The sequence below is a fragment of the Myotis myotis genome, unplaced genomic scaffold (genome assembly GCF_014108235.1).
Source record: "Myotis myotis isolate mMyoMyo1 unplaced genomic scaffold, mMyoMyo1.p scaffold_m19_p_18, whole genome shotgun sequence".
Lineage (NCBI taxonomy): Eukaryota > Metazoa > Chordata > Mammalia > Chiroptera > Vespertilionidae > Myotis > Myotis myotis.
This window is the reverse complement of record NW_023416322.1, coordinates 42,663,752-42,676,235: the sequence shown is the minus strand read 5'-3', so window position 1 is coordinate 42,676,235 and position 12,484 is coordinate 42,663,752. Positions and strand designations below refer to the sequence as shown.

General features: G+C 59.1%; 1 protein-coding gene across 5 annotated transcripts in view; it reads left to right on the top strand.

The window, feature by feature from the left end:
• The window catches only part of RIPOR2 (RHO family interacting cell polarization regulator 2), a 77,706-nt gene that overhangs the window by 50,608 nt on the left and 14,614 nt on the right, over nucleotides 1-12,484 (top strand). For all 5 annotated transcript variants that reach the window (XM_036343036.1, XM_036343038.1, XM_036343037.1 and 2 more), the window contains exons 4-12: nucleotides 464-542; nucleotides 1,156-1,179; nucleotides 2,166-2,219; nucleotides 5,100-5,249; nucleotides 7,068-7,131; nucleotides 9,529-9,572; nucleotides 10,529-10,654; nucleotides 10,880-11,028; nucleotides 11,800-11,929. In XM_036343036.1, coding sequence (XP_036198929.1) covers nucleotides 464-542; nucleotides 1,156-1,179; nucleotides 2,166-2,219; nucleotides 5,100-5,249; nucleotides 7,068-7,131; nucleotides 9,529-9,572; nucleotides 10,529-10,654; nucleotides 10,880-11,028; nucleotides 11,800-11,929 — 820 coding nt within the window. The remainder of the gene's footprint in view (nucleotides 1-463; nucleotides 543-1,155; nucleotides 1,180-2,165; nucleotides 2,220-5,099; nucleotides 5,250-7,067; nucleotides 7,132-9,528; nucleotides 9,573-10,528; nucleotides 10,655-10,879; nucleotides 11,029-11,799; nucleotides 11,930-12,484) is intronic.

The following is a 12,484-nucleotide window of genomic DNA, read 5'->3' as shown; positions in this document are numbered from 1 at the left end:
CCAGGCTTGTGCTCTGACTAGGAATTGAACCTGGTTCATAGGTCAACGCTCAACCCCTGAGCCACGCTGGCCGGCGTATTTTATTCTTGCACCGTCATCGAGGAAGCCTTAGGTTAATCCCAAAGGTGGGACATTTGTTGGGTTCGAGGTGATGCCCATGACAGTGAGGAATGTGCAGTAGCCACGTGTTTAACTGGCCCCGGGGAGTACTGGCTTCCGTGTAGCACTGTGCACAGGCAGGCCTGTTTCAGCGCTTGCTGAAGACGGTTCTGGAACCTTCCCGGCTACATTCTCGGCCTCGTTTGCCCAGAACACACCTGAGCGACTGGGGAGCTGCAGCCCCTCGTCCCCCGCTGCCCGCAGAGCGAGCCCCGGCCCTGCCCCGCGGAGGGAGGCCAGCAGCCCCGGCCCGTCCGCAGCGGCGGCCGCGAGTTCACAGCGGCGCGTCCTCTTGTGTTCGCAGCGAGTACCTGGAGGTCCACCAGTCGGAGCTGGACAAGCTGACGGCGCAGCTGAAGGACATGAGGAGGAACTCCCGCCTGGTAGGTGCCCGCGTCCCGGGTGCTGACTCGCGGGGTGTTTGTTTGTTTTAGTTTGTGTGTTTTTTGCAGGTTTGTTGTTTTTTGGGTTGGTTTGTTTGTTGTTGTTTCCTGTTTGTTTGTTTGTTTGTTTGTTTTTGGCTAAGTGTCTTCTCCTACTGGATGGAGGTGGATACAAAGAAGAACCTTCCAGAAAAGCGGACCCACCCTGGCCAGTTGGCTCAGTGGTTAGAGCGTCAGCCTGCAGACTGAAGGGTCACGGGTTCGATTCTGGTCAAGGGCGTGAACCTCGGTTGCAGGCTCCGGTCGGGATACGTGCGGGAGGCAATCAATGGGTGTGTCTCTCTCTGTCTCGCCCCCTCCCTTCCGCTCTCTCTAAAAACAATCAGTGGAAAAGTATCCTCGGGTGAGGATTAACAAAAACAAAAAGTACTCTTGCTGGTCTTTAAAATAACCCAGATTTGTCCTCTTTTAAAGCAAATGTCAGAAAACCCAACAGAACCTACGGCTGGTCATTGTCTCCCTGACAATGCAGGCACGCAGACCCATCCCTCTGTTAATGTCAGTAGCAGTCTTGCAGAAGGCACGTTTTAATTATTTTCATTTTTCATTTCAGGGTGTGCTGTATGACCTGGACAAGGTAAGTGACCGTTCTGCGCTGGGGGGGACATAAACCCGAGGTCCCCTCTGAGGGACAGCAGGAGCCCAGAGAGCGGCGACTTTTCTAAGCCCAGAAAACCCGTGCCTTTACCTCTGAGTTTGATGCCGCGCTCTCCAGACCCAGTGATACTTTCATGGAAACGCCACTGGCTGTGGGCGTCTCAGTGCTGAGAAGTTTAAGAGGTTCCCAAGCGTTGGGAGGCCCTGCCCCGCCTTCGGTATAAATACCAGCCACCACCTCTCCCCAAATCAGAGAGGCCTCTGGTCGGAAAACGCACCGTTACCTTCTGCTCCGCCAGAAAGAACCGCGATCGAAGTGGCGCTGTGACACTGAGAGCTGGTGTTCTGCCCCCAGTGACAGGACCCCTCGACGCCCATTTTCAGTGTGGGTCGTTTTAGTCCACGCGCTGCTCTCTCCATGCCTGTGTGCGGCGCCCTTCGCCTGAATCCCGGTGGGATCGGCTCGCGGACATCTGAGGGGTGGTGAGAGGCAGCACGCGCAATAGTATCTGTAACGGACGAGAGGCGGCCCGTGACCCGCGCGACCCCGTCTGACACGCACAGGCGTAGCGATCGACGACGCACCTCAAGTTCAGAGACACGGAGTGGGGAGCGAAGGGCGTCCCTCTCCGAGCTGATAAAACGTGCCCGTTGTTGGGGGCACTCGGGTCTGTTCCAAGGTGCTGCCGTCCCCACAGAAACCCAGTGAGGCCGTTGATGGCCGCCCGGACGCGAATCACGGAGTCCAGAGGCCGGGCAGCCCATTTCTCAGCGTGTTTATCCAGGGTAGACGTTTACATGCCCTGCAGATTCATGCTGGAGACTCTAAGCTAGCAGACAGGAGAGGAGGACGGCGAGCACTGCGCGGGCCTCCCGAGGACGAGAGGGGAGGGGTGGCCGGTCGCAGGCCCGGACCGTCTGCGCTGTGATGACTGTCCTCGCTCACGCGTCTCCCTTTCCTTCCAGCAAATTAAAACGATCGAACGGTACATGCGGCGCCTGGAGTTTCACATCAGCAAGGTAACTGCCGCCCCTGCCTTTGCCTGGTTGTCGGTTCCTGGTCAGCCCACCTTTGGCCTGAGCGTGGCCGGTAGTTCAGGGAGGATTTCTTTATTATTACTGTTGTGGTTGTTATTATTACTGATTTCAGAGAGGAAGGGAGAGGGAGAGAGAGACACATCCATGATGAGTGAGAATCATGGATCGGCTGCCTCCTGCACGCCCCGCACTGGGGATCAGCCCACAGCCTGGGCACGTGCCCTGCCCGGGAATCGAACCGTGACCTCCTGCTTCAGAGGTTGACGCTCAGCCCCTGAGCCCCGCGGCCGGCTGGTCCCAGCATCCTTTCCTTTCACAGCCCGTGACGGGCTCACACGGGGCTGCCACTCCCCTGCAGCTCCCACTCATGACCCCGCGACCGGGCAGATCCGAACGCTCCCCCTCTGCGAAGTCCGCTCCGTAGAACAGTGACGCCCATGAGGTGTTGGTGGGGCCGGCGAGCTCGGACAGGTTGCTCTGTTTAGTTTGAAAAACAGCAAGAAGGCGGCTCCGGACGAGGCAGGCGGTGTTTCTCCGTCTGCCCGTCCAGTGGGTCCCGCGGTCTCGGGGGCCGGAAGTGCTGTGGGCGGCAGGTCCCTGCAGGCTGCCAGCAGGCCCATCTCACGGCGTGAGGCAGCTAATCCGCTCACCTGCTGAGGCACCGCTTGGCTCCCAGACGCACGCAGAGCCACCTTCCTCCTGGATCGTGACTCCGTCTGGCTCAGAGGCTGACACGGAACGACAGCAGAGAACAAACTTCCCTCTAAATCAGCGGTTCTCAACCTGTGGGTCGCGACCTCTTTGGCGGTCGAACGACCCTTTCACAGGGGTCGCCTCAGACCATCCTGCAGATCAGATATTTACATGACGATTCATCACAGTAGCAACATGACAGTTATGAAGGAGCAACGAAAATAATTGTATGGTTGGGCCACAACATGAGGAACTGTATTTAAAGGGCCAGAAGGTTGAGAACCACGGCCCTAAATGCAAAGGAACAGACTGAGCCTCTCGGGCTAACGCAGGGGCCAGGCGAGCGGGTTACGGTCATAGAGACACCGGTGGGGACAAGGGTCGAGGGGCGTGTCCGGAGACGCAGGGGGACGCGCCCAGCTGGCAGCGATGGCGGCGCCGTGCGCGTGTTCCTGCATGTTGATGGCGCACGTCCCGCGTCAGAACGCTCGGGCCAGTCATTTGAAAGTTCAGATCCCGGCCCAGCCCTGACCCAGTGAACCCACATCTCAGAACCCGCAGGCCGGGGCCTGGGCTCCCGCATTCACCCAGCTCACCAGGTGTCTCCGCTCCGTTTCAAAGTGCGGCCACCGCCCTCCATGCCAGTCGCCAGCCCAGAGATGCCGACAGCAGACTGGCCGCCCCCAGGCCTTGCCCCCTCTTTCTTTTTGTTTTAATCCCCACCCGAGGGTGTTTTTCATTGACTCTAAAGCAGTGGTTCTCAACCTTCCTAACGCCGCGACCCTTTAACAGTTCTTCATGCTGTGGGGACCCCCAATTTCATTGTTACACGTTGAACATAATGAAAGCATGCTGATTAATCACAAAAACAGTATGTAATTATATATGTGTTTTCCGATGGTCTCAGGCGACCCCTGTGAAAGGGTCGTTCGACCCCCAAAGGGGTCGTGACCCACAGGCTGAGAACCGCTGCCCTAAAGAGAAAAGGAGAGACATTGATGAGAGAGACATCGATTGGCTGCCTCCTGTAGGCGCCCCAACTGGGGATCAAACCCACAACCTGGGCATGTGCCCTCACCGGGGATCGAACCCACAAACTTTTGGTGCACAGGACGACACTCCAACTCACAGAGCCACGCCCCAGGGCCAGGCCCCCCCAATCACGACCCATCGGCCCCCAGAGCGAGAGACGGTCTGCTCCCCGAGTGGGGCAGCTCCTCTTCGCAGTGGCTGTTGGCCTGAGGGCAGCGTCTCCGGTGGTTGTGGAGCCAAGAATTCACAAACACCCTTCGCAGTAAGAAGCCCCGAGTTCCCCTTCAACAATAAGCTCAGCCTGGGTGTGTGGCTGTCACCCGTGACGCTCGCTTAAAGTAAAATGACGATGGCACCTACAAGTCTTCACCTTGCCCGGCGCGGGGCTCAGGGGCTCAGGGGCTGAGCGTCAACCTAGGAACCAGGAGGTCACTGTTCCATTCCTGGCCAAGACACAGGCACGGGTGCGGCTCCATCCCCAGTGAGGGGCGTGCAGGAGGCAGCCCTCCTTGATTCTCTCTCATCATTGATGTTTCTCTCTCTCCCTCTCCCTTCTTCTCTGAAATCAATAAAATATATATATACATTTTTTAAAAAACGACAAAGTCTTCACCTCAGCGGGAAGCTTATAATCACCCCTACTTCCTGTGTGCACAGGAGGCGCCAGCATTCATTGCCCCACACCTGTGGCGTGTACAGGGCCCACACCTGTGGCATGTACAGGGGCCCACACCTGTCCCGTGTACAGGGCCCACACCTGTGGCGTGTACAGGGCCCACACCTGTCGCGTGTACAGTAACCCACACCTGTGGTGTGTACAGGGCCCACACCTGTCGCGTGTACAGGGCCCACACTGTGGCGTGTACAGGGCCCACACCTGTGGCGTGTACAGGGCCCACACCTGTCGCCCATGGGCCACCCGCATGCCGTTCCTTTTCACCGTCTGCGCTTGGGAGAGCGGCTCAGAGGACCATCGGTTTTGACGTGGAAAGGGGCCCTCACAGCGACGGCCTCCCTCTGAGAGGCTGCCCTTGTCCCGGCGCAGAGCCCCCGTGAGCTCAGGACCAGCCTGTCCGAACCACGGGCTCAAGCGCCATCAGGACTCAGCGCCCTGGCTTTCCCGCTTGGTCCCGGCAGGTGGACGAGCTCTACGAAGCCTACTGCATCCAGAGACGCCTCCAGGACGGCGCCAGCAAGATGAAGCAGGCCTTCGCCTCGTCCCCCAACAGCAAGGCCGCCCGGGAGAGCCTGGCCGAGGTGCACCGGAGCCACAAGGAGTACACGGAGGTGGGTGCACCGGCCCGCGGCCACCTGCGGGGACCGCCCAGAGCACGCACGGCGCCCTGCGCCCATCTCACTCTGCTCTTCACACAGGAGTCTTACTCTTTGTCTCTCTTGCTTTTTTTTAAATATGTATATTTTTATTGGTTTCAGAGAGGGAAGGAGAGGAACAGAGAGATAGAAACATCAGTGATGAGAGGGCATCATGGACCGGCTGCCTCCTGCACGCCCCACACTGGGGATCGAGCCCGCAACCTGGGCATGTGCCCTGATTGGGAATCGATCCATGACCTCCTGGTTTATAGGTGGACACGCAACCACTGAGCCACGCTGGCCGGACTACGTGCCCTGTTTTTTTCCATTTACACGCACCTCCAAAGTCTCCCGTGTGCGGTCCCCCCGAGCGTTACCCCGAGAGCTGAGCAGGCCGTGATGGAGGTCACCCCGCAGTCGGTTGTGGCGAGCCCTCCTGCCTGCGTGTCGCTGGCGGCTGGCAATGTCCCTCCTGTCCCTGCAGGAGACAAAGAGGCCCGCTGCCCTGGTTTCTGCCTGTCCCCTGGGCCGAGCACATGATGCAGGGAGGTCTGTGCCCTCGGGGTCACCGGATACCAGTGCGCCTGATGAAATGGCTGAACTATTAAGGCAGTGCTTCTCCCGTCCCTGGGCCTCGCTCAGAGGTCAGAGTTCCCGGTGACGTCATCAGCCCGGGAGCGTCTGAGGGACAGTCCCCAGAGGGGCCTCTGCCTCAGCCTCGGGCGGCGGGGACCTCTTGGGTGACACGCAGGGTCACTTTGTGGGTTTTGCTTTTGTTTTTGAATATATTTTTATTGATTTCAGAGAGGAAGGGAGAGAGAAAAACATCTGTGATGAGAGAGAAACATGGACCGGCTGCCTCCTGCACGCCCCTCACTGGGGATCGAGCCCATGACCTGGGCACGTGCCCTGACCGGGAATCGAACCGTGACCTCCTGGTTCATAGGTCGATGCTCAACCACTGAGCCACGCCGGTCGGGCTCACACGGATTTCTTAATGGTAACCTCTGTAACATGCGTGTCCCCCGCATAAGCACATACACACCGTGAGCCCAGCTAAGAAAGGTAAGTCATGCTGCAGAATCCCCTCAGATCCCCGGTGTTTCCACATTCCCCCTATCTGGCCCCATAGCATCTTGTTTTAGTTTCTTTGTCTTTAAAGTCAGGATACAACCCAGGTCCATGGAACACCTTCCATCCGGTTGTCTCTTTCGTCTCTTTCGTCTCCATCCCCCTATGATATTGCCCTTTTGTGGAATTCAGGCCGGTTCTTATAGGGTACCCTGCATTCCAGCCCTGGCCGGTTTGGCTCAGTGGATAGAGCGGCAGCCCACGGACTGAAGGGTCCCGGGTTCGTTTCAGTCAAGGGCACGTACCTGGGTTACAGGCTTGGTCCCGGCCCTGGCTGGGGCACATGCGGGAGGCAACCCATCGATGTGTCTCTCTCACATCGATGTTTCCCTCTCTGTCTCTCACCCTCCTTTCCACTCTCTCTAAGAATCAATGGGAAAATATCCATAAAAATATCTATGAAAATAAAAGAGCACGCCCACATTCGGGATCGTTGGTTCAGGATGTACTCTAACTTGTTCTGTGCTCGCAACGTCCCGGACGCGGAGGCTTGCCTGGGCCTGGGTAGAGCTTGCTGTGAGGAACCCTCCCGGGCGGCAGTGGCTCAGAGGGGACGGGTCGGTGCGCCCTGGGTCCGGCCGTGCGAGCGCCAGGGGCTCTGGGCTGACCGGAAGCTGCCCAGCCCTGACCAGCGCCGTCCCCGCCCCTGTCCCCTCACAGAACATGTGCACCATCGAGGTGGAGCTGGAGAGCCTGCTGGGCGAGTTCTGCATCCGGATGAAAGGTACTCGCGGCCACGCCATTCCTGTATCCCCGCTCAGCCCTCCCGCCTGCTCACTGAAACCGAATCCTAGCCCTGGCCGGTGCGGCTGAGTGGACAGAGCGTCTGCCTGTGGACCGAAGGGTCCCGGGTTCAATTCTGGTCAAGGGCAAGTACCTTGGCTGCAGGCTCCTCCCCGGCCCGGGCCCTGGTCGGGGCCATGCAGGAGGCAACCCATCGATGTGTTTCTCTCACATCGATGTTTCTCTCTGTCTCTCCCTCTCCCTCCCTCTCTCCCTAAACATCAATGGGAAAATATCCCCGAGTGAGGATTAACAACAACAAAGAAACTGAGTCCCAGGCCCTGGGTTCCCAGGACATCCCGCACAGCCTGTGGCGTCAGGGCCGTCCTGAGGCAGCGATGGGCACGACACCCGGTTGCTCCCAGGAGGGGACCTGGGAGCGGGTGGCAGCCCAGGGGCCCGCCCACCCCGTCTGCAGCTGCAGGGCTGCTGGTCCGGGGGTGCTGGGCCAGACCTCCCTCCCCTGGGGACCTGGCCACCCTGTCAGCAGCGTCCCGGCCGCCGTGGGCTGCCTGTCGGGGACGGAGACCCCTCTGTGGCCCCCACACCCGCACCCCCGTCCCGTCCCGCTGTCCTCTCTCCTTAGCTTCTCTCGGGGGGTCCCTCAGGCCTGGGGCCGCTCCTCCTTTTTCATTGTAGATTCATCGAGGCTCACTTCCCTCACCTCACACAAAACCCCAAGGCGCAGCCGGCCAGGCTTCCTGGGGACGCCCCACGGAAACGGTCCCCCCTCGATAAGGCAGCCCTCCCGCTCCAGGAACCCCCAGCGTTGCCATGCGCGACCTGCTTATCTGTTGTTCATTCTGGGAAAAGAGCCGCCCCACGCCCACCGACGCCGACCGGGGCTATTTCACAACACGCAGGCCTGGCCGCCGCTTCCGCCGCCACACCCAGCACACTTCCCCTGCCCCCCAACACAGATGGCTTGTGGAGGGGGCAGGGGGACAGCAGATGAGACGATGGGTGAAGAGCCAGTTTGGCTCAGTGGATAGAGCATTGGCCTGCGGACTGCAGGGTCCCGGGTTCGATTCTGGTCAGGGGCATGGACCTCAGTTGCAGGTCCCCAGCCCTGGTCGGGGTTCGTGCAGGAGGCAGCCAGTCGATGTGTTTCTCTCACATCGATGTTTCTCTCTGTCTCTCCCTCTCTCCCTTCCACTCTCTCTAAAAACCTATGGGAAAATAACCCCAAAAACCAACTTACCGCTGTTGGCCACGCACGAGGCTGCGTGCATCTGGGTGGCGGGCCCTTGGCCTTGAGTCCCCACAACCTCCTGGAGGAGACGGTGGCTGAGCCAGTGCCGTCTGCTTGGTGCAATAGTGACCGCTGGCCCAGCCGCCTGGGGTCAGATCGCCGGAGGCCTGGGGGTGGGAAGGGTGCCCTCACCGGCCTGGGAGGAGGCAGGCTCCCCAGTGTCACCTCTGAGTGAGATCGGGAGGCCCGTCTGGCAGGTGCACAGCCCAGGACAGCACCCACCCCACAGGGCAGGGCTCAGAAAGGACTGGGAATGTGTTCTTGATGCCTGGTTCTCCCTAGACGTCAGGGTGGCAGCCCTAGCACGCTGGCGGCTGCTGCCACCTATTGGCCGGTCATGGCCACGGCGGGTGCTTTGTTAGGCCTCCCTTAACCTTGGCGATGCCTATTGGTGCGCCCAGTCTCATGATTTTTTATTATTTATTTATTTATTTATTTATTTATTTATTTATCTTTATTTTAGAGAGGAAGGGAGAGGGAGAGATAGAAACACCAAGGATGAGCCCTGGCTGGTGTGGCTCAGCGGATAGAGCGTCGGCCTGCGGACTGAAGGGTCCCAGGTTCGATCCCGGTCAAGGACACATGCCCGAGTTGCAGGCTCCATCCCCAGTAGGGAATGTGCAGGAAGCAGCCAATCAATGATTCTCACCATTGATGTTTCTATTTCTCTCTCTCCCTCTCCCCTCCTCTCTGAAATCAATAAAAATATATTTAAAAAAAAAAAAGAAAGAAAGAAACATCAATGATGAGAGAGAACCATGGCTCGGCTGCCTCCTGCACGCCCCCTACTGGGGATTGAGCCCGCAACCCAGGGGCGTGTCCTTGACTGGAAATCGAACCCATGACCCTTCGGTGCATGGGCCCGCGCTCTAACCACTGAGCTACCGCCCAGGACACCGTACCAAAACATTTAGAGTCATACAGAAACGCCACCCCAGTGGCTCCCCCCACAGAGGCCCCGAGCATTACTACACGAGTTCCCAAAAGTCCGACCCTGCGCGTGAGCGTGTCGAGGGGCCGGTGCGCGGGGTCGTGAAGCGGGAAATGCGTTCTGCACCTCACGTCCCGACTGCTTGCCCTTTGCAGGTCTGGCCGGCTTCGCGCGCCTGTGCCCCGGGGACCAGTACGAAGTAAGTGCCGTGTGTGGCCGGTGTCGGGGTGGAGGCCTGAGGGAGAGGGCTCGGTCTTCACTGCTCCGCTCCTTAAATGCCCTGTTTCATTTTTACACTTGTTATGGGGGGGCGGGGGGCGGGGGGCGGGGGATGAAGCCAACAGGAACGTTTGGAGAGGAACTCAAGCCCTTGTGTAACTTCTGTCTGGACTCAGAGTTTAGCAGGTGCCTCGATGGCTGTGTTATTACTGTTACCGTCACCGTCGTTGTTATTGTTTTGCTGAGCTCTTGGGAGGGACGTGCAGACACCGTGATCCTTCGCCCCTCCCTTCTCCTAAGACCCTGTCGACACAGGAACGTGCACACAGAAAAGTTTATCGGAGTTTATTGAGCCAAAGCAGGACCTCATGGTTGAGATGCTCTGGAGAGTGGCCGTTCTGCAGCTTATTTTAAATGTTTTTATTGATTTCAGAGAGGAAGGGAAAGGAAGAGAGAGAATCATTGATCAGCTGCCTCCTGCACGCCCCACACTGGGGATCGAGCCTGCAACCAGGCATGTGTCCTGACCGGGAATCGAACCCTGACCTGGTTCGGTCGATGCTCAACCACTGAGCCACGCCGTCTGGGCAAGGGACATCTTATTTCTTGCTCTGACCGCTGAGTAGATTTTAGCAGATGCCCATTGTCTCTGTACGGGGCTGGGACTGGGAGTCAGTCCGTGGCTGTCCTATGGAAGTAGGACTGGCCTAGGAAAGAAGCAGGACTTGTGAGCAGACGGTAGGGGCGACGATCTTTACTAAAGAAAGAGCTCCCACCCTGGGCCTTCCAGACAAGAACCCCCCTCCCAAGGTCTCCCCACTCAGCGTCGGCTCCACGCTCGGAGCCCGGGAGTTTGGGAGGGAGGATGGTGGGGAAGGAGGGCAGTGTTCGGGGCTGGAGGCAGGTGAGGACGCATGCCCGTTGGTGTCTCCCCAGATTTTCATGAAGTACGGCCGCCAGCGGTGGAAGCTGAAAGGCAAAATCGAAGTCAACGGCAGGCAGAGCTGGGACGGAGAGGAAACGGTGTTCCTGCCCCTGATCGCTGGACTCATCTCCATCAAGGTACAGTGTTCCCGGCCGGCTGTGGTCTCCTGGGGCCAGGCTGGGTGGGCCAGGCTGGGTGGGCCAGGCTGGGTGGGCCTCGGCTGAGTCCCCAGGCTCCTCCTGTTGCCCAGTCCATGGCAACATCAGCTCCGACATCAGCTGTGGTTCAGAAAGAAATGACCGCAGTGTCCTGCCTGTCTGCTCCGCTGTCCTCCAACGCCTTCCCTTTCGCTTCCTTCCTAGGTCACAGAGGTCAAAGGGCTGGCCACCCACCTCCTGGTGGGCAGCGTGACCTGCGAGACCAAAGAGCTGTTTGCAGCCCGGCCTCAGGTACTGGCTGTTGACATCAACGACCTTGGCACCATCAAGCTGAACCTGGAAATCGCGTGGTAGTAAGTGGCCCTTTTCGGCTTCCTCAGACACAGGTGGACAGGCTGTGCTGACCACAGGGGCTCCTTCTGGAAGCCACACGTGGGCCCCTCCAGACACTGTGTCGGGGCCCAAAAAGAGGCATATCTAGGTGTGTGGGAGAGCTGTAGGTGTGCGGGTAGACTGGAGGTGTGCAGGCCGGTGGTATGTGTGCAGGCCGGTGGTACGTGTGCAGGCAGGTGGTATGTGTGCAGGCCGGTGGTATGTGTGTAGGCCGGTGGTATGTGTGCAGGCAGGTGACATGTGTGCAGGCAGGTGGTACGTGTGCAGGCAGGTGGTACGTGTGCAGGCAGGTGACATGTGTGCAGGCAGGTGGTACGTGTGCAGGCAGGTGGTACGTGTGCAGGCAGGTGACATGTGTGCAGGCAGGTGGTACGTGTGCAGGCAGGTGGTACGTGTGCAGGCAGGTGACATGTGTGCAGGCAGGTGGTACATGTACAGGCAGGTGGTATGTGTGCAGGCAGGTGGTACGTGTGCAGGCAGGTGACATGTGTGCAGGCAGGTGGTACGTGTGCAGGCAGGTGGTATGTGTGCGTGATGATGACTGCTGGTCCCTCGAGTGGTTCTTACACTCAGCTTCCTCTCATCTTGGCTGATTTTCTGACAAACCACTGGGCCCCGCCCCACCCCTCCCGCTGGTTAGAATGTCCTTGAGTGAAACCAGGTGCTTCCGGAGCCTGCCGTCGGTCACGCAGGTGCCTGACAGCTCACCTCCGGGACCTGCTGTTTTCCAGCCCCTTCGACGTGGAGGACGTGACCCCGTCAGCCGGCACCGGGAGCAAGGCGGCCGCCCTGCAGCGGAGGATGTCCATTTACAGCCAGGGCACCCCCGAGACGCCCACCTTCAAAGACCACGCCTTCTTCGTAAGTTCAGTGTGATTCTGGGCTGGAGACGTGAGCCCGAGGCCGTGCTGGCCTCGTGTCCCAAACGCTGACACCCTGCGATAGGGCCTGACCCAGCATTGGGGCCTCTCGTCGTTCCTAGCGACGCGGTTCTCAAGCTCACCCCCTACTCCCCCAGCGACACCCCAGCCGCCTCTGCTGCGCGCACAGGCGGGCCCGCTGCCTTCCTGCCCCTCCCCCGCGCTCCCTGCCGCTTTGGTAATAGCACGGATTCCTCCGGAACCTTCTCTAACAGCAGCATTTTGTTGTTGTTCTGTTCTCGCCCGAGGATACTTTTCCATTGATTTTTAGGGAGAGTGGGAGAGAGAGAGAGAGACAGACAGACAGACACTTTGATTGGTTGCCTCCTGCAAGCGCCCCGACCAAGGCCGGGGCCGGGAGGAGCCTGCAATCGAGGTACATGCCCTTGATGGGAATCGAACCCGGGACCCTTCGGTCCGCAGGCCGACGCTCTGTCCACTGAGCCACACCGGCTGGGGCACGATCAGCATTTTGCAGCCGCGTGTGTTCTAACCT